This window comes from Thunnus albacares, chromosome 11, assembly GCF_914725855.1.
Source record: "Thunnus albacares chromosome 11, fThuAlb1.1, whole genome shotgun sequence".
NCBI lineage: Eukaryota > Metazoa > Chordata > Actinopteri > Scombriformes > Scombridae > Thunnus > Thunnus albacares.
The window spans coordinates 31,122,344-31,144,225 of record NC_058116.1 but is presented as its reverse complement, the minus strand read 5'-3'; the positions used below and the strand labels follow the sequence as shown (position 1 = coordinate 31,144,225).

At 40.4% G+C, this 21,882-nt stretch overlaps 1 protein-coding gene across 1 annotated transcript; it reads left to right on the top strand.

The window, feature by feature from the left end:
* Positions 1-917: 917 nt before the first annotated feature.
* On the top strand, positions 918-21,653 carry LOC122992281 (alpha-tectorin-like). Its single transcript, XM_044366038.1, has 20 exons — positions 918-1,007; positions 3,792-3,870; positions 4,223-4,311; positions 7,536-7,763; positions 7,892-7,972; positions 8,232-8,328; positions 10,118-10,241; positions 10,443-10,677; positions 12,977-13,133; positions 14,270-14,357; positions 14,486-14,548; positions 14,890-15,092; positions 15,513-15,643; position 15,916; positions 16,927-17,114; positions 17,495-17,649; positions 17,822-18,067; positions 19,265-19,430; positions 19,739-19,831; positions 19,937-21,653. Exons 2-19 carry the CDS (start codon positions 3,822-3,824, stop codon positions 19,829-19,831), a joined length of 2,394 nt encoding a protein of 797 aa, XP_044221973.1. The 5' UTR covers positions 918-1,007; positions 3,792-3,821; the 3' UTR covers positions 19,937-21,653.
* The last annotated feature ends 229 nt before the right edge of the window (positions 21,654-21,882 follow it).

Below are 21,882 nucleotides of genomic sequence, written 5' to 3'. Positions count from 1 at the left end.
TTGCTCTTTACATGATTTGAACCAGATCTTTAAATTTTAGAGCCTTTAATTTAATAAAGAGCGGGTTTGCTGTTTCTCTATGAGTAGTTTTGTTCACAAATCTCGTGGCTCTCTTTTGAAGGATGAAGATTGGATTAGTGTTTGTTTTAAATGTATTTCCCTACACTTCCACACAGTATGGGACTATAAAGGAACAGTATAAGATGTGTAACCCAGCTTGATTTAGAAGATCTTTAACTTTATACAGTATTGCAATTGACTTTTATACTTTAGCTTTGATACAATTTACAATTGGCTTCCATATCTCATAACCCTCTATCTCGATCATAGCAGTTAGCTCCTCGTTAAGACAAGTCTCAGAGATTGTTATTACTGTGAATTTCTTATCAACTTGTCTTAAACAATGTTGGATCTTTGAAAAGTTTGTATTAAGGCTCCTACCATTGAAGTGTATTATTGATATTACTCCTTTCATTTTCACATTCCTATTAAACTGGCCTCCAGTGTAGAATTTACAGTGAGTTTGCATGTTGTCATACAAAAAAAAAAATTCTCAGGATCAATATCTTTCTCCTTATCTTGTAGTTTATGCTCTGTGAAGCCAAAAGTTTTCAGTCCCAGATTTTCATATTCTGTATTCTGTGTTGGTTGCTGATCATTATCTCCAGATGGAGGTAAATGGCACCTGTCAAAGCTTGTCATAAGTTGTATTTAATGTCAGTCATGCTCTGCGGTCTTAGTGAGCTGAGCTAGGTTCAGGGTTGCCGACTTAAATTCAAAGTCTGTAATATTTCTGGAATGTTTTGAGGTATAACCAGTTTTGGAAGATGCAATCATCACAAAAATGTGTGTTTACATCACCTGTGCACTGGGGAGGAAAAATATAAAAGGGAGCATTGTGGAATGAGACCGTATCTCTCAGAGACTCTAGCAAGAGTAATCTGACACAGAGACAAAACCTCATCAGAGAACATCTTCTCCCTGATTGTCCAGAAAACCTCCAGAAGGTAAGGCAACCTGTATCTGTCACTGCCTCTTTGTTTTTGCACAACTTTACTGTTATTCTGCTTCTTCAAACTAAATGCAGAACTGAAGGTGGACATATAAAAAAACCATTGTGTTTCCTATCAGTCAGGCCTAGAAAATATAGTCAAAACCACACAAACTGGCTTTAATTTGCATTTTGAAAATATTACATTCATATTTTTGGGCTGCTAGATGTTAGAAGTCAGTCTACAGAACTACAACATGATTGGATCTAATAAAACATGTCAAACATGATAAAGATCTTCCATGTTGTTGTTTGACTGAAGCTTTAATGCACAATAACTTAAAACTAGGAATACTGCCTCGCAGTTGTTTGCCTCCACCAACCAGTCAAGTTGCAGTTTACATCCATGTCTGTCCAGACTCATAATATTTACAGTTAAGAATTTAAAGAAATTCTATAAAAGGTGTTTGGAACCATGACAGTAGACAATGCTTCAGATATGGAGGTTGCTGCAAAGAATTTCTAAAACGTGGATGTTTCACACAGATCTTCAACCTGGCAGCCCAGATGATCTAAACAATCACCACAGTTTAAAAATTGGGAACCGAGATTAGTGTCACCAACTCAGTATCTAAAATGTGAAATATGGTCACAATCTCCCCTTCTGTTCCTGAGTTATAGTGTTGAATAACGGCCAGAAAAATGTTTTTGCAGAACATTATGATCACAGTGAAGTTGACCTTTCGGATATAAAATGTAATCACATTTGTGTGAAACTTTGTCGTAATTAGCGCACGAATTCTTGAGTTATGGCCAAAAACATCTTTTGTGAGGTCATAATGGCCTTGACCTTTGAACACCAAATTCTAATCAGTTCATCCTTGAGTCCAAGTGGACGTTTGTGCCACATTTGTTTCTATTGTTTTAGAAGAATTAAAGTAATGCAACAGAGGTAATGAAGCAGGGATGCCTTGCTGCCCTTGAATTTTAAATTCACATTGAAAGAACTAAATAAATAAATGTGCATGTGTGGCTGTTAACAGTTTTAAATATATGAAGATGTTTTATCTTGCAGGAGCTCATAAACGGTGCTGCTGCCATTAGGTCGTGCCAGAATTAATTATTTATTCAGTGATTGTTGTTTACGTTATTAGACGTGGACTGTACATAAATGGTACACAATGCAAAAGAGTCAAGTTCTTTCAATTGATGAGAGTGATAATACCACTGCTATTAATAATGATAATAATAGTAATAATAATAATTTGTATTGAGTTATGAATAATAATTATCACCAGTTATTATCACCAGAGTTTTTATTGGCACAGATCTGTGCTGTTCTCGGACACTTTGTTTAACTGCTCATCAAACTTGTTTTCTTGACTTTGTACTGGGTGGCATTTTAGCTCTGCAGTGACTGATTCTGATGTTACACCTGTTTATTTTCACAGAAAACAGAATTAGTTTGGCTTTTAAAGAAAGCAGATCTCAGATACAGTATGAGTCCTTTACTCTAAAACAAACTAGGTCAGGTATATACAGTGTAAAGCTGTTGAGACTTGGTTTTAAGTGCATGAAGAATAATAATTACATTACTCTTATTCTTAGAATTTAAAGTACATTTACTTCAGAGAGCTGCAGAGGTTTCTAACCCAGTGAGCAGTGACCGGCAGATGGCAGACTTACAGCACACTCAATGAGGAACACACTTTTAACAAAGAAAATAACAAAAGAGATTTTGGAAAAAATATGATGATAAATTGATTAAAACAAATAAATAATTAAATAAAAGGTCTGTTGCAGTATTCACACAGCATGATAGTTTCAGTATAAATACAATCAAATAATCACATGTTACTGTGATTCTTTCTAATTTGCATATTAAACACATCATTATATATAAAAAAAAATACAGACATAGTTGTAGTTCTTATTTTCCAACAGTGATGAGTCACTGCAGTCAGAACTGAAGAATCACACTGAGTTATTCTTTATACAAAGATACTCAGTCCCACTATGTATGTACTGAGAATGTTTGGACTCAAACTTAAGGAGCATTCTGACCACCACTCCAGACACCGTTCATACATACACACCCTGATACCCAGCTTTTCACATTACAGCGGATTTTAACAGATGATAGAGATAAACATAGAAAAAATGTTTTCGCTTTGTTATATTCATGATTTCTCACCTCACAGAGAAATTCTTTGGAATAACTGTCACACACCAGCCAGGAATCAAATCTGTCTGGTGTGACACAGATCATTAAAACCATTTGTCTTACCAAACAATAAATAATAGAATGAATATTTTAACAATTACATGCATGCATACATTAAAGATCCAAAGTGTTAGAACAACATAATAATAGATCATAATACTGATAAGAGAATTAAAGCCAGAGGAGATTTGCATTGAAATGTTCACATAGATGATATTATATTGTATTATATTTCCAGCAAAGTAAAAGAAATAGTGTTATCCCTGTAACAATATATTGGCTGATTTACTGACAGTGATAAAAGCTCTACATTTTATAAGATTATTATTTTTGTCATGCTTCAGCTGTGTCTCAGTTGTATTTACTGTATCTATTTTTAATAAATGTCCTGTTATACATACAGAGGACAGACTGAATGATTGCTGTGCTGTGTATTTATGTGATGTGTGATGGATGTTTTCATGTTTGGAAATGTGATCTTTTTCTACTGTGACACATGGTCTGAGATAAAGTCAACTGAACTGAACTACATTGAAATTATGGGATATCAGTGACATGTGACTGTGTGTCCTCCAGCTCTCTGTCAGCTGACTGGTCTCCTCCAACATGCTCCTCCTGCTGCTGCTCTCCCTGGCTACAGTCAGCCACGTGTCAGGTAAGAACACACATGACTTCATCCCCACGGCAGCCATGTTGAAACTCTACCTGCACCATGAGTTTAGGGATGTCAGCAGACCTGACAGATATCAGATGATCTGACACTCTGAGGAACAACATAATTATTTGAACTGAGGCAGGAAGGTCATTGTCCAGCTGACTAGTTAGTAAACATTTCGCCAGCTTGTTCGTGATCATGGACCAAACATGTTGATCTGTGAGTCTACGTGGCTGCTGTGGGCTCCTTAGAGCTCTTTGTTCCTCAACATTAGTATCTGCAGCTTTTCCTGTTGTCCTGCTGACTGACTTCAGTTCACTAACTGACTCTCATCATGTCTCCATTTCTGCAGCTGCACGAACGTATTTTACAACCAGCATTGCAGCAAACATCAGTGCATGTCCCATTACCTTTTATGGACGAGTTTACAAGACTCTATATGTGAGTAAGATGAATCGTCACGTTTGAACAGCTGTATGTCTTTGTCCTCGTTGATCCTTTGTGTCTGTAACAATGCTTCACTTTTACTCAGAAACTATTCAATGTATAAATCAAACTTCTTTTGACTTAAAATGCTCTAAAACAAGCGTCATTTCCACTGAGGATGCATGAGGAGACATGTTTTATTGTTTCAGGTTGATTTTTCTTCCTGCAGTTTCTCTGAACTTTGTTTTTTGACTGTCCTGAGAAAAGTTGATCTGAGTTGATCAAAATATCCATACGTTCATCTGAGGCTCCTTCAGTTACTAATGTGAGCTCAAAGCAATGAGCATAACTTATTTTGCTGTTGGTTCTGCTTCTCAGATGACACTGTTTGATATGAACAGGCGGCTGTGGCTCAGGAAGCAGAGCGGCTCGACCACCAGCAGGGCTCTTCCTGTCCATGTGTCAAAGTGTCTCTGAGCAAAGCACTGAACACCAAGTTGCTCCCGATGGTCAAGCCGGCATCAGTGTGTGTGTGAATGAGAAGTAAAACTCATAAAGCGCTTTGTCTGTGAAGGTTGACAAGTGCTTTATAAATGCAGTCCATTTACCATTTGCTGGGGCTGCATGCAGCCTGCAGACACAACTCAGGGCAGAAAAAATGTCCTGCAGACTTTGTTTCTAGTGAGATAGTTAAGCAGAGAGCTCTTTGTAGTAAAGTTAGTATTAAACATTATTTATTAGAATTAGGTTTTTTTATACTTTCATTTTTATGGAAAGCACATGAACATTTTTTTTTTACGTTTATTTCTCTTTTTTACGTCATGACGCTCTTAAATGTTAGAGGTCTGTGAAGTTGGTTCAGAGTAGATGGTAGATGGCTGCAGCACAGAGACAGAGGAGAGCACGTGTTTTACAATGACTCTTTGTCATTGGTCACGATGGAAAACATGTTAAAAAAAATGCGCATCGTTCACTGTGAGGCAGTTTTAGCTCTTCAGCAGCTGCTGCTTTGTTGTGAGCTGTTACCTCCAACACACTTCTGTTAGGATGTTCCACGTCAGTGGTAACTACTGCGCCTACAGTCTGAAGCCAAAGCAGTACCTTACAGTGCAATGCCACCGACGGCCCCTAGATGCCGGCTTCAAAAAGAAAGAGGCTCAGCTCCCCCAGAAAGAGTCCTGAGCTCCCCCAGAAAGAGTCCTGAGCTCCCCCCAGAAAGAGTCCTGAGCTCCCCCAGAAAGAGTCCTGAGCTCCCCCAGAAAGAGTCCTGAGCTCCCCTGGAAGCAACAAAATTTTGAGTTTGGGGGGTCTTGATAAATAAGTATTAACACTTCTAATGCTGCAGTGAATGATATAAAAATACATCAAATCTATTTCAAATCTGATGTCCCGTCATTTTAAAAGTGCGTGTGAAACATGGAGCAACTTAACCTGCTTGATGGACATGTTCAGGGTGTGTTAATGTGTCATGTACTTCTGTTCTCTGTGTAATTATTGTGCACAGATTCATGTCAGATCAACAATTCTCAGCATGCGGTCGGTGCAGTGTTGCTGCTGGAGCGCACATCCTAACCGTGCATTCAGTTCAGCAGCCTCTCATCATTTCTGCATTAAATCTGAGTGTCCCCTCCGTCTGTCAGACTTAGCTGCTGATCACGATCACGTACCGTCATGAAGCAGATTTCTCTTTTACAAAAATAAGATTTCAGACAATAATACATGTAAAAAAACACCCTCCTAAAATTTTTACTGGCTATGACAATAAAAATTTCTCACTAAGTGATGAGTTAATTTTTCAAATGTTTCTTTGTAAATATCATAGACAGCAATAGCCTAAATAAGTCTCTCTCTCTCTCCTTCCCTCCTCCTGAAGCTGTCCGTGGTCCAGACTGTTGCTTGACTGACGTATCGCCTTCAAAACACTGATCTGGCTTATCTTTGAACTTTATTAAATGCTGTATTTCAGCTATATGTATGTAAGCTGTCACTGATGAAAGTGTCTTATTCTTTGTTGTCAGTGAACCTTTTTACTCAGTTTGCTTTTAAGAGCAGTCTGAGTGTAATTATCAGAAATGTGGTGAATGTGGGGCCTGACCAACGTGGCAGCATGTAATCAAACACATGGTCACATGTAAACACACACAGTCCATTTACAGAAGTGTCATGTAGCACAATGAACCAGCCACATGACAGAAACTTTATCCTGGTTTATTAGTCTCAGCAACTCTTGACAGTGACTGTGATCATCTCTCATTCTGTCTTCAGCTGAGGCCACAGTGGGAACATGTGAAAGGATCAATAGTGAGATCTTGGTTGTGCTCACAGTTGATAAGCAACGTGCTGATGAAACATGTGGACCTCAGAGTTCAAACACAAGCGCAGCGCCTGCTGTCTGAAGCTTTGATTTCATTCATGGGCAGCGAACATGGAGACTCAGGCTGTTTGATTTCTGTGCACGTTGGAAACTGTTGGTTTAAGAGGCTTTTTCAAGTCCTGTTGGTTGATTTGTTTGCACGGATCCACAGCAGGTTTTGTCTGTTGCCTGGTGTTGGTTTGTGTGTGTGTGTGTGTGTGTGTGTGTGTGTGTGTGTGTGTGTGTGTGTTTGTGTGTGATAGCCTTCACCAGGGTACTGTACCATGAAGTGAGACTACTATTACTACTACTAAACTATTACTGCATCACATACTCAGAATACTTTGTTCATCATCTGATAAAAAAACTAAAATACTTAGTTTACTTACTTACTTTAAGCTGTAGTCTTATAATATTTGGGAATTATTTCTAGTGTTTCTACATCTTCTATTGTGGTCATGTGATTATATTGTTTCCTTTGATTTTCACTTTTTGCTGTTGCTTTAACCAAATTCTCCTGTAGGTGTTTGGTTTCATCTCATATCATATTAAGTACTTCATTCATGGTTCTGATGATGTCACTCAATATTAACAACCCCACTTCTTTCACATTAACTCACTCGTAGCTGGAAAACCAAAGTTAACAGAGCTTGTTGATTTCCAGCTTCATGATAGCAGTTATCCAGTGAAGCAGCTGACCAAAGAGAGCCAGACTAAGCTGAACCTGCTTCATGGTTCAGGCCTCTGGTGTGTGTCAGACTGTCCGTGTCCCCGCTGGGATTCGAGCCCACGTCAGAGAGACATCCAGAGAGAGAAAGAAGAACAGAACACATTCACCTTCATCAGTGTTGTTGATTTATTTGTTGTGTATCTCTGATGTTAACAGGTGAACTTGATGGACAGCAACGTCGCATTTTGTTTCAAAGGCCCGTACAGGCCTGGAAGCAAAAACGACTGTATTCTGCTAACTAAGGGAGCAGTCACCAGAGGTTATCTGGGTACAGGCCAAAGTACATATAGACCAGGATCCTCTTTTCATAGAGGTCTGCCTCAACTCACAGGTTCATCAACATGCTACGTGTACGTGGTTACATACACTGTAAATACCCGGGTGGTGAGTGTTGTTCAGTTTCATCAGTGTCCATCTGAATATCTCTTATAACAAATCAGTCAAAGCCTTTTCTTAAAGATTTAAGATGTTATTTCCTAACAGTGTCTGAATCTCCTGTTTTATGTTTGCAGGGTGTATTCAACTTCGCACAGTTTGGTGAACAAGGAGCTCTAGCTGCAAGATTGTATTCAGCCTGGTCATCCAGTCCTGTGGTAGGTATATGTTTGATATGTTTGGGATGGAATTAAACATATTTCACTTCCAGTTTTGAAGACTTTTAAGAAAAATAAGAAAGTATCCAGGATGTTAACAAAACCATGAAAGCTCTGAACACTTCACAGACATGTTGCTTTATTTGGACGAGACAGTTTTAGTTCAGTTTGTCCACAAAGTTTTGTTCATATCTTCACGTGTTGTGCTTCTGTCCTGTCAGTGTGTGACAGTAACCTCTGTGATGTTGCTTCTTTTTAGGAGGCCGTTGTGCAGGTCGATGGTGTTAAACTGGATGACTGGAAGATGACCATAAATCGCCTAATCACCAAGGACATAAGTGGATGCAGACACTCAGGTTAGCAGAGCAAATAATTATTAAAGGACCAATTCACCCAAATTACAAACAGTCGTATTTCATCTCTTCCCTCTGGTGGAATCTGACCAGTCAGATAGTTTTGGTTTTATTTGTCCAGGTATTGAGCTCTCTGTCTGAGATTTCTGCCTCCACCGAACACAGTGCAGATCATTCAGTTTGTGATGCTGACAGCATTATAAGACATTTAAAATAAAACAGAAATAGAAAAAGAAAGCTTTTATTGTCATTGTATTGCAAATACAATTAAAGTAGGAGAGCTACTACTGGTTAGTGCATTTAAAACACAGTACAACATAGTCTCACACAACCACACAACACAAGTCCTAAAAGAAACAAGTAAATATATATAAATTGGTAAAGTGTATCTATGAAAATAGGTGTAGTATACACCAGAGTAATATTGAAATATTGCACATAAACAGATTATTGCAGTAGTAGTGTGTAGTGTGAAATTCACAAGAATGATATGATATTATTGCACTTTATGAGAGTAAATAATGAATTGTGGCACCAGGACGGTTTTCATATTGCATGCTGAGTTGATTAGTTTTTGATAGAGTTTAGAGTGCAGATGGCCTTTGGAAAGAAACTGTTCATGAATCTTGTGGTCCGTGTTTTCCGTGTAGCTCCTGCCAGAGGGCAACGGGTCAAACAGGTAGTGACCAAGGTGTGAACAGTCTTGTATGATGTTTGTGGCTCTGGAAAGGTAGTAGGTGTTGGCGATGTCCTCCAGGGAGACAGAATAATCTTTATTGAGGAGCGATAAAAGCAGCCTTTCATTCAGCCTGTTTTTCCTGAGAGCTCTCAGGAAGTGCAGTCGCTGCTGTGCCTTTTTGACAACAGCAGTCGTGTTGGCGGACCCAGAGAGGTTGTCAGAAATGTGGGTTCCCAGGAATGTAAAGTTGTGGACCGTTTCTACACAGTCTCCATTGATGAGTAGTAGGAGGGAGTCTGCACTGTCCTCTCTGAAATCTATAATGAGTTCCTTGGTTTTTGTGGTGTTCAGCACCAGATTGTTGTCAGTTTCTGGACCACATCTCTGTAGGCAGACTCATCCTCTCCTCAGATGAGTCCAACCACAGTGGTGTCATCTGCGAATTTAATGAAGGTGTTGGTGGGATGGGTTGGTGCACAGTCATAAGTGTAAAATCAGTAGATTATTGGGCTCAGCACGCAGCCTTGTGGGGAGTCGATGCGTGGAAGCATGAGGCTGGAAGAAAGATGGTGGCCAAGCTTAACAGTTTGTGGGTGGTTTGTAAGAAAGTCCTGAATCCAGGTGCAGGTGTGAGTGGGGAGGCCCAGGACAGACAGACTGCTGATTAGTATATCTGGGATGATTGTGTTAAATGCTGAGCTGTAATCTATGAAGAGCATCTTTACGTAACTCCCTCTGTGTTCTAAGTGACTCAGCCTCCTATGGAGAGCTATGGCGATGGCATCCTCCGTGGACCTCTTTGCTCTGTATGTACACTGATGTGGATCGAAGGTGGGAGGGAGGCTGGCTTTGATGTGCTTTAATACCAAAACATTTTGGTAGTAGAGTAGTTCCCGTTCAACTACAAACCACAAACTGAACTCCATTCACCTCCATTGTATCAGAGTGGAGGCAGAAATCTCAGACGGCTGGACAGATATGATAAAATCAGTTGCTTTGTAATGTGGATGAATTGACTATTTAAACGGGCCCTCAGGGGTCCTCGAAGCCAAACGACATTATAAAGTTACTGTTAGAGTTTGTACACGATTCAGCAATCTGAGTTTTTTACAGGTGTTCTACTTCTACCAAAAACGGGAAAATGTGAATCAGAAGACTTCTCTGTAACCTGTAGTGCTTCAGCAGTCCTCAGAATCACTCCTTGTGGCTCCAGAGAGATCTGCCGGGGCGACGGCCAGTAAATATATTTGATTCATATGTCTAACAGAATGCAGTTTTCTGTTCTGTCATCATTTAGTTCTGTGTCATAGCTCAGTGTCAGTGAGTAGTTTCCATCCCATACATCAGTAGCATCTTTTCATGTCACTGTTGCTGTTCCTCAGACATTTCCAAATGTCTCATCATGCTGATGATGCTACTTGTCCCAAACCTCTGTCAGATGTGTCTTGGATGCCACGTGCACTGTAACCGGCTCCACTGTCATCGATCTTGGCGGTAAAGTTGTCTCTGTCCCGGATCGCTGTGCGTACACTCTGATGTCAGAATCAGGCGTCCACCTGCAGGCCGTCTTCCAGGACCGCCGTCGTAAAGATGTTAGTTTTTTGGACCATGTGATCCTACATCTGAATGACTCAGGCGTTAACTTTCACCTGGGACAAGGCGGGAGGGTTCAGGTAAGTTATCTACAGCCACAGTTTCACTTGGAGTGAGTGACGGACTTTGATCCAGAGTCCTCCTCACATCCTCCTGGTTGTTGGATCCCGTCAGTGTTCAGAACATTCAGCTGTTACTGTGGGTTGAAGTTTCTATTTTTGTGCTGCTGCTTTCCATTAATGTACCAAAAGCAGTCATCATTTGATCTTTTTGTTTCGTCTGCATCCTTTCAAGCCAAGACAAGAAGTTCATAAAAAGAGGCACCCCCCAACATATTGTTTATTTCATTTTATTCCAAAGTAACACCATGGTATATGCAGACACTGTGTTAATGTTCTGAGGTAAAAAAGTCCTGTTTACTCAAACGCTTATTGTTTGACGTTGTGGTTTAGTTCACAAATATTCACTGTGCTCCAGTGTCCTGCAGACAGCCACAGTACATCTGAACCTTTACATACTGTTCATATTCTGACCCTTCATAGTATCTCCTCATAATTAGTCTCTGTACCAAACTTCTGACGCACAAATCAGTTTTTATAAAAGAGAAATATGGTGGAATCCAGAGCGATGTGTCAGCTGTAGAGTCACGTCTGGTTCTCTCACACATTATCACGAGCAGAAAAGGGATTTCGTCTCATGTGAGCACGACATGCACACCCCACTTCTCACTCAACCTGCGTTCAGCGTCTCTGTCCACAGAAGCAGCTGAGAGGACAGCGGCTGGACAAACTGCCTTCACCAGGCTGACTGATAGTAGAAATTTACTGAACCTAAATAGTTTGCATGTCAGCTCCATGTGAAGAAATCCGCAGTGTTGTTATTTATTGATTCATTGATACGGTCAATAAGTTGAAAACACATATATGGCAGGATATTTGTGCGAGTTCCATAAGACTGTCTGAGATTCAGTGTGGATTGATACATTTAATAAAATGGAAGCATATCTGTTCTGTGAGAAAACACTTTCTATGTTAATTGGCCACGGCCTCTCTCTCCAGTTCACCGGCCCTCCCCCACCATGCAATGGGTGCTGGAGATAGGAGACTGTCACATCCTCATACAGACAGCTGCTGTGATGACTTCCCCCTGTCCTGTGCATAAGCATGAACACCCCCTGCTGCTGATTGGCCAGAGTAGTGTTGTGTTGTTCGCTCCAAGCCACTGTGTTTACATGCCCATTTACAGAGCCAGGGCTGCGTATGGACACCATTTTTTTTCAGTCCACACACAGAATGGACAGTTAGCGGACCTTGAGGAGATATTTGTTGAATTTGACAAAAAGTGCATTGGATTAGAATCACTGACTTTACTTTTAATCCTGAATGAAGCTTTCAGAAAGAGTGTATACTTTAAGTTTTACTCTATTTGTTATGTAGCAAAAACATTCACAAGCACAATATATTATTAAGGTCCTATGTTACCTGAAACTGGAGAACATAACAGCCATCATAATTTCAATGAATGTTATTGAATGCGAAGAACATATTTAAAAATTGATTTTTGAATAAATAAGGGTCAAATTGAACGCAGAACACTCTCTAGAGTTTGTATAAAAATGAGTATCAGCTGCACAAAAATAGAAAAGTTGTGAAATTTGATCATTTTTATATATTCTCACTTTGAGAAAAGTCATAAAATATCTGGCTGAAAGAAAAGTGTTTAGGGTGTTATTACTGCACTCAAATGTAAAAGCGGGTCAGATTTGACCTGGATGGTGTGTAAGGGTTCACATGAGAGTTGACAGTGTTTCCTACTTACACCACAACAGGGAGTGTAACCTTACATCTGTCACACATGTTGTACTGCAGTGAAATGTGTCATTTTGTGTATTTTTGTGGATAAGCGAGCATAAAATGTGTAATAAGTGGACATATGTGTAGAGTTATTGCAGAGGGTCATATATATGGTGGGAAAGTTGGCTGTTTATTCATGTTGAGAATGTTTTGGCAGAGGTTTAACTGTTAGCTATGTCAACTTAGCAGCTAAGCTAACCTGTGCTAGGTGTTCAGGGACCCTGTGGTGCTGTTTTAAGAGTCTGTGCTTGAATTACCTTGTTACCAGTGATGGAACAAGGACTCAGGTCCTTTACTTAAGTAAAAGTAGAAATATCACAATGTAAAAATACTTAATTACAAGTAAAATTCCTGCATTTAAAATCCTAGCAATAAAAGGAATAAAACTACAAAGTAGCTGAAAATTTAAATACTCGAGTAAAGTACAAGTAATTTATATTCAAATGTAGGTTGTTACTTTTGATCACTGCTTGCTGTCATGTTTGATGGTGTGTTTCCTCCACTTTGTCCCTCTGCTGTGATGCAGCTGAACGACACAAAGCTGAGCCTCAGCAGCACGCCTGTGGAGCATCATGGTGTGCAGCTCTCTAAGGACCAAACTGGAGTCACAGCCAAGCTGGTGCACTCCAACTACAACACCTCTATCTTCTTTGATGGCTACACAGCACAGATCCACATGACAGGTACAGAAAAACACGTCCTACATGGATAAAAGAAGGCGGCAGCCAGTTTTTTCTCTGTTTGTCTCCATATGAGAAGAATGAACAATTATCTTACAAATGTTGTTTTTCAAACTGAAACATTATTTTGCTATACGCTGATGATGCTGATTGATTTACAAAAAAGAATTTGGCCGTATGGTGCAGTAAACCCAGAATGCATGGCATCAACTTGCACAACCCATGTTTCTTTGCACAAAGTAAATTTAGTATGTGTTGTCTATATTATGTTTAGATGTTTATATGCTGTATATGTATGTTTATATGACATTTATATTGCGTGTTTATATTATGTGCTTTACTAACTCTGTTTACATTTTCTTACATTTTTCTCTCTTCACATTTTAAGCTTGTGTCCTGTCTTCAACATGTTGTATCTCTTTGCACAGTGGGATGGGAGGGGGGGTTGTCAGTAAAGTCAACGATATATTTCAGTTTGGATCCATGTCTAACAAATATCTATTGTGTTTTATAAAAATACATGCTTCACAGAGGGAATAAAAGCAGCTCTCAAAGACTTATAACGAACAGTGGAAAGAGGAAATCTGGAATAAGCCCCAACTTTCAGATGCACAGAATCATACATTACAGTTATCAGAGAGGTCTGAGGTCCTTATGTGCACGCTGGTTACTGAGGCCTTGATGTGTTTCTTGTGATTTTGGTTTGTTGAGGATGAATTTCATTTTGTTTCATCAGTTCATGTACAGCAAACTATTGAGTTCATTATCTGCATAATTCCCTGAAAGGATCCTGATTCGTTTCAGTTGACTGAAGGTGAAACTGTATGCTGAGTCTGTATTTTAAGAGATTTTTGTTTTGGTGAGATTAATAGAAAACGTGTGCTGGTTAATATTAGCATATCTGTTAGCATATGGCCCAATGCTGCTGAGGTTGGGTCTATGACTGAAGACACTTGACAGCTGGCGTTAAGAAGGACGGGGAGCTGCTGGTCTGCTTTCTGCTCTGTTTGTACGTTCAGATGTGATCATACTGTGACTGTATGAATCAGTGGTTGACAGCTGTCCTTTAGTGAGCAGCCGTGTGCATCCAGTCCGACAATTTATTGATCTGAATCACATTCTCTCCTCAAACTGTCCAGGACCAGGTGGAAACACCCTGCAGGGTTTATGTGGCAACTCCAGCCTGTCGTTGAGTGACATGAAGGTCTCTGCGTACAGCTCAAGCAGGTAAGACCACGTCACTGACTGCTGCCTCATCACTGGGCTGCATGTATACTAGTAGTGCCTGTGTGTGTTTATATGAAGGAGTGAGGCCTGGGTAACACTCCTGACTTCTGCTGTTTGTCTCCCCCTAGCTGTGAGAAACAGTACAATGACACTGCTGACAGTCAGATCAACTGCAAGACAGTGACTGAACGGTGAGCAGAGACACACCTGAACACACATCAAACTCTCCTTTGATCTATAAAACAACCAGAGTTACTCTTCATCACACATTGATCTGCGAGAAAAAGAACATGTTGTTCATGTTTCATGTTGTCTGATGTGAGCAGGGATGAAGCTGGAAGCCAAACACAACTGAACTCAGATTATACACCTTTTTATTTGGGGAACAGAGTTTTTGTGTCAATCTGTCTACACAACACCTGTCCTGTTATTAGACCCAATAACACTAACCTTTGTCTTGTTCTTCATGTTAGTAATCATTGACCTTATCTTTCTGTCTGACTGGACTTGATCGTTCTCTCTCCCATGACAGCTGTAATCTCCTGAAGGAGGATCCCTTCACCTCCTGCCACAACCACACCAACCCCGAGCCCTTCATCACCGCCTGCACCAACACTCTGTGCAAATACCCAGCAGTGGACGGTCTCAACTGCCAGTTCCTGGAGGCTTACGCCAGAGCCTGCAGCCTGCAAAGCAAAGACACGCTGGAGGACTGGAGGTCAAAGGCCAGCTGCCGTAAGACCGTCCTTTACTGTCATTCAGTTATGTTTTATAGGGCATGATAGGACAAGATGAGCCCAGATAACAGTGAGGACAGAACAGGAATCAAGAACTCTACTACAAGTAAAGACCTGCATTCAGATTTATAGTAAAATATGAAAAATAGAAGCAGTAGGTGCAGTGCATGTGATCAGATCAGATCTTCTGCGGACAGTGAAATGGCCGCCTTCTCTGTCTACAGTGTTCCAGATGTAGACGGGACAAAGTGTTCTTCATATTTGACTGAATAAAGAACAAAGTTTGGTTGAGCTGTGTGATAATCTTATGCACGCTGTTACTAAACTGCTCACAAGGAGTCAGGATCCGATCAGCTGTCGTTCCTGTTTATCTTACTGACTGACTCTAGTAAGTATTGATTTTTGTTTGATCTTTCAGCCTCCCCCCGGGCCTTCTGTCAGGACAAGTTCTGCAGTGCTCATGAGTTCTGTGCTGACGACATCAGTGGTGGAACCAGCTGCTACTGTCGGGCCATTTTTGGCTCCAAGTACAGATCGACAAACACTTTGGTATGAAGACTGAACAAGGAGACCCGTCTCACACGTGAAATGACACAATATGACATCAAATATCATAGTTTACATGTGAAAACATGAATTTATTTTGTGAGCTGGAAATACAGCATCTGACATACTGTCACATTAAGTGAGAATTCTCTGTTGGTTCACAACAACCACAGACACTTTCACACACTGGATCGATTATTAATTTTATTAAAAAAGTATTGATTAGTGGAATGTGATGTGCTATTTTAACCACGCAAGTACAACAACAACTGCAGGGTGGTAGGTCTTAGGCACACGGACAGTGTAGGCGTCTCTATGTGCACCTGCTGTTTTGGTTCATGTATGTGCAGCAGCACAATGTCAAAAGGGCTATATGAAGGTGAATAGAGATCAGTAGGTGTGGTGATTTATTAAATACTCTCTCAGCCAGTCACATCACTGCTCTCATAGCTCTGAAACAGCTGAGCCAATCACAGTTAAATGTGATAACAGCAGCTCAACACACAGAAGGCTTTTCTTCACGAAATGTCTGGATGGTTCAGAGCGTCATGACATGAACACACATCACCACAAATCTGCAGCCAAAGACAGATGGAGTAGTTTTTGTCATCAATGAGTTACTATAATAAAGAAAAATAAAGAAATTGATTTGGTGAAACCATTTATATGATTATCTCAGATTGGTTGGCTGTGGATTTATCAACATATCAGTCCTGCTGCCTTCAGATGCTGCAGAGATTTAATGAACTGAAGGAGAAGCTTTTATACAGTATAAACAGCAGATACTGTAAGAATCACCCACATTCATTTATAGATCAATGCTTTAACCACATTAAACGTTATTTTCTGTGACGATTTTGGTTGGTTGGAGAGTGTTTAATTGAAATAAATTATTTATATTTTAAGCATTAATCTGTTGTTACAGCGTATCTGCAGCAAGTATTTAGTTTGATCCTGTTGATGAAATCACCAAAGCAGCAGCAGATTGGTGTTGCACCAGAAACAGACATGGTTCTGAGACATCTGTCTTCAGGGTGACTTCTAGGACCAAATTTCAACCAAAATACAACGACTGTCTTTGCACTGCTTTATTTGAATGAACCTCCCACCTGTGCACTGTGTGCTGGTCACCAAAATGCCACACAGACGGGCAAAGTGAGTTTCAAGATCAGGAAAATACAAAACTGTCAGAGCACTGGTTGGGCTGGTGGTTGCACCTCCATGAAAATAGCCCTCATTGTTGCACGTATGTGTGTTTCATTCTCCTCGTCTGTCCTGCTGTACAGGTGAGCCGACCATATGCAGGCACAACTCTGCTTCACTTACTCTGGTTGGTTGTCTCCTGGAGGAAAAAAGCATCGACTACTCTGTCTTACACCTCAATGACCCAAACTGCAGAGGTCAGCGGGACAGCAAGACCCACATGGTGACCTTCAGCTTCGACAGCAGCAACGTCTGTGGGACGGTGGTCAAGGTGGGCTTCTCTTCTCTACTTACTGACTCTCCAGTCAGAGCCAGTCAGATCCCTTCTACCTCTCAGCTGAGCTTTTCCTCACACTTGTAGTGTTTGTGATCCATGTGTGACTGCAGGGGCGTGGTCAAGACCCGCCACCTCCTTTGTTCCCTGAAATACTGGGGATTTATGAAGCTTATTCTGACACACAGCCAGTCAACACCTCAACAGTGTCAGATGTTAGAGTATACAATACAGTTTCTGTACAATACAATGCAATAACTAATGGGCATCTGAATAAATGAACAAAACAACAGGTGAAATCTAAAGATGAATGTGTGGTTTCCTTCACCTGAAACCTCACCTGCAGTAACACTGTCTGAATCCCTGTGACCCTGCAGGCCAATAGCAGCAAAATTATGTACAAGAACGCCATCATGACTCGGGACAGATCTAAGGATGGCCCCATCACTCGTCGTGATCAAGTGAACATCGACTTTTCCTGCTTCTACAACCAGCCGGACATCAAGACCTTGGCCTTCAAAATCAAAGACGGGTGAGTGGTTCAACAGGTTTGTGTGTTCGTTGAAACAGAGTTACTGGTGATACGTTGTCTGTAGCATGTACCTGTGCAGATCAGCTGATTTCTGCATATAGAGATAATTCTCTATATGCAGACATCATCTGACCAGGTAATAAACATGTATGTGTGTGTGTGTGCTCTGCAGCTCTGTGATCCAGCAGATTGTATCTGGAGCATGGAAATACACTCTGACCATGAAGGCCTACACCGATGCCGACCGCACTCAAGCTGTGGAGTCCAGCACAGAAATCCAACTGGAGCAGACCATCTGGGTGGAGCTGAAGACGGACGGGTTGGATGACAAACTCGTCGCTGTGGTGACCGACTCCTGTTGGGCGACCAATGAAGCGTCATCTAGCGGGAGTCTGAGATACGACCTGATCGTTAAGGGGTGAGAGACACAGAGGTGGAAGCCAGTCTGCAGCTTTTCACTGCTGCTTTGACATTTCTCAGTCAGTTCTATACGAATAAGAAGCGAGGACTCATTAAGAATCCTGCTTTTTGATTCGACTTATCGACCACTGAAAGCAAAGTCTGGTCCTACCACACTTACCTCGACTCTGTCGGTTACCTAACAGACAACACCGTATAGAGTGTTTACAGTATGGTGGACCACAGCCAGTGCTCAAAAGTCAGGCAAAGTGTAGTCAATCCCTCTCCCTGCAATTGCTTTTCATCATGTTAGCATGTTTTCAGGAGTTTACAATTCGTAATGTCAACGAGGTCTCAACAAGGGGAGTCACATCCATCTGCTACATGATGCACATTTCCTTATTTGGAAATTCACTCCCGGAGTTGGGGGTGTTCCCCAAAGATAAAGCTGAGCTACTGACACATGCGAAGTGCTCCTAAGGGACTCTCCTTAATCTGTTATTTCCCTTCCACAAAGTTAGGTTGTAAAAATAAAATTGATGAAATAAAATTGATAAAATAAATGAAAAATGCAAAGCAATAATCACCTTTGAAGTTCCTCCCTACACGTTACACGGTGTGGTGTCTCTGTGTTATATATAGGAAGAGGTCTGTCTGCAGTGAGGCAATAAGTGAAGTTTTAGCTCAGTAGTCAGCACAATCGTCTTTGATCTGAGAGACTCCAGTTTGAGACCCAGTGTGGGGACCTCCTTTGTAAGGTAGTTTATTCATGAACACTTATTATAACACTTTAATTTTCTAAAATTAAAAGCGTAATAAAAACAAAAACAGGATTTTTAAGCCTCTTTCCACTTTCATTCAAATACAAATAATCTTGCTGTCTCAACAAATACAGATACAAATACAAATAATGGGCTCTCTGCTCATCCCTAGTCTGAGTGTGTTTGTATATATGTGAATGTCTTTGTATATGTGTCAAATCTTTAACCATTTTTAGTTGTGCTTTTTAATGCGCAAAAACAAAGAATAATAAGAGCCAGAATCAAGGAGCAGAATCAGAGTCAGAGTCCATAAAATAGAAACTGTCACTAACTCTCAGCAGAGAGACGTGCGTTCAGACTGAGTCAAATGCAGACGAGACGTTCAGGGGAATCTGTGATTCTGGGGATGCTGATGCAGCTTCTAACATCTGGTGTGTTTTCTTGTTTCTGAGCAGCTGTTCGAACCCTGCTGACCAGACGGTGAAGGTGCAGGCTAACGGACTGGGAACATCCAACTACTTCTCCTTCAACATGTTCCAGTTCTCTGGGAAGTCTGGTGACGTCTACCTGCACTGCAAACTCAACCTGTGTGTGAAGAAGAAGAACAGCACCTGCGCCCCGGTACGCCTGCTTCACAAATCTACTCACAGATACATGCAGAACAGCTGCCGTCTGAACACACTTCATTAAATACATGTTCTCATGATGGGTCGATCACATCTCAGATGATCAATACCATGTTCGATTTCAGTGGTTACATGTCCCAGTACATTTTGACTGACTTCAACTAAAGTATTTATATTTTATTATTATTTTCAGTATGTCATATATGTTTTCTTTCTATCAGAAGCTCCAGTCAACTAATATCAGTGTAGGACTGACTGAAATCTGAATCTTCATCTGTGTCTTTGTCTTGAATTTTTTCTCAGAGCTGCAGCGGAGGTAAGAGAGGACGCAGATCTGTCAGGACTACATATGAGGATGTAAACCCAGCCTTCATCACCATGGCCTGGACTAATTAGGTAAAAGCTAAATGCTGATTTATGTCATTGCACTGCAGTTTGGGAGAAAAGACATCAGCATCACACAGCAGAGACTAATAACTAATCCTCTGGTTGTCTTCTCAGGTTGTTTCCATGGCAACTCGGACGGACTTACAGACTGTCGACCTTCAGCATGATTCCAGACTTTTGCTTCATCCTGATCAAGAGCCACGTTTCCTGAAAAGATTAGCTCAGTCGTTATTGCTAATGAAGCCACGCTAGCACAAAGCTGTGATAACTAAACACTCCTGATCCTCCTCCTGCTTTGATTGGCCAATTCAGTCCAGTTTAAAGTTAAGAGTTGAGTTGGTCCAGCAGGAAACAATCTGCAGCTCACATGAACTGTGTGAATGAGGACATTCAGCCCCCATCAGCTCTGAGCATGTTAGCGTGGATCATGTGTCAGTAACAAACCTGAGTAAATCTATGATGGAACGTCTCTGCAGAACATGTTGCTGTGCCTTCCTCAGTGATTTACACTTTAAAAAGACCAAACAGGCAGCAACAGAACGGTTGATCTGAATCAGGTTCATGTCTTCATATCACACAGACTGCACCTCCTTCATACAGGATCTCACTGTTCTGTGATTATTCAGACCCAAAACATTGGAGCAACTTTTCTGCAGTTAAGCATTTTTTAAATAATCTACTTATTGTTACGATGAAGGCAAACATATTATAACCAAATTATTACATCCTCAGTGCATCTACACTCCTAATTACCATCGTCAAATATTATGACAGGTTACCGTTAACAACGAAGCGATCTTTCAAAGAATCATCTGAGTGCTGAGCAGCTTGTTGTACTTCAACCAAACACTTCATGGTAACAGTGATGAGCCAGGAACTGAGATCAGAGCTGAAACAGCATTTCTCCTCTGAGAGACAAACCACTTTAATAACAAGAATCTCAATTTACTCTCAAATAATGAAAAACAACTGATGATTGATCCAAAGTAACTCAGATGTAGACATGGAAGGATTTACGGTGACCAAAGTGAATGTTTTCTTTCTTGTGTGCACTGACTAAAACAATGATGAATGAAGGGTTTTAAAGGGTTTAATTCACTACGCCTTACTTTCCATTTATTGTGGTTTCTGTATTAAACTAATGAAAACTATCTAATGGAGTTTTTCCACCAAAAAGAATGTGCATCATCCAAAAAGTCTGAGCACTGAAGGCTGTCAGATGTTGTATCAGAAGTGAAGAATAGGACACCAGCGTCCTGGTCCAAAAAGCAGGTTTATTGATTATCTGGAAAACCTGAAAAACTCAAACCTGAATAGAGTTGACCTGGAAGACACAGTGGATCCAAAGCTCATGGAGATGTTGTGCTCTGAAGTGTCAGTAAAGTTTTTCAGAGAAGTAGAGGACATTTATTCCATCCTGATGGCACTGGTTAGATAAGAGACAGTCATGCATACCATAGTATAACCTTCCTCTTTTCTATTTCTTTTGTATTTACTCTGGCTTGTTTGTGGTGAACAGCAGCCTGGAGACCATCATCAGCTTGTGCCTGTAACAGAATATCAGATCATGCTCAGTTCAGTCTCATTTATGGAGGAAAGTCACTCTTGAGCCCTGAGAGAAGGTTTGCCACAAAAAGGTTTTAATTTTCAGTCTGAGGGAAAGTCCATCAACATGCTGATTATCAGTAGATTCAAGTGAAATGTTAACTGTGACTTCAACTGAACCAAACATGTGGCTTTAATGACACTGAGACCTGCTGTGGTGCTGTTTCATCTTTATTATATTTTTGTTTAAATATCAAAGACCAAAAAAATAAATGAATAAAGGGGATGTGGGTAAAAGAAAAACATGAGTTTGTGTGTTTTTATGGATTTCTGAGTGTAAAGTCTTCACTGTGTGCTGTCCATAATCTTTTATTTAATCTTTTATTTAATTTAATTTTTTCTTTATTTTCAAGCTATTTCTCTAGTCTGGCCAACTGCCCTCCTCATTTCACTAATATTAATGATTTTGTTTAATGTTTGTTTAATAATTTATGTACATCAGGTCTTCATTTTTC

What these genes read in the sequence shown, in the direction of transcription:
- LOC122992281 (XM_044366038.1), top strand. Translation starts at nt 3,822, where the DNA reads ATGCTCCTCCTGCTGCTGCTCTCCCTGGCTACAGTCAGCCACGTGTCA. An exon ending in TACAGTCAGCCACGTGTCAG is followed by an intron (nt 3,871 to 4,222) that starts GTAAGAACACAC and finishes CCATTTCTGCAG; the next exon opens with CTGCACGAACGTATTTTACA. An exon ending in CCTGGTCATCCAGTCCTGTG is followed by an intron (nt 7,973 to 8,231) that starts GTAGGTATATGT and finishes GCTTCTTTTTAG; the next exon opens with GAGGCCGTTGTGCAGGTCGA.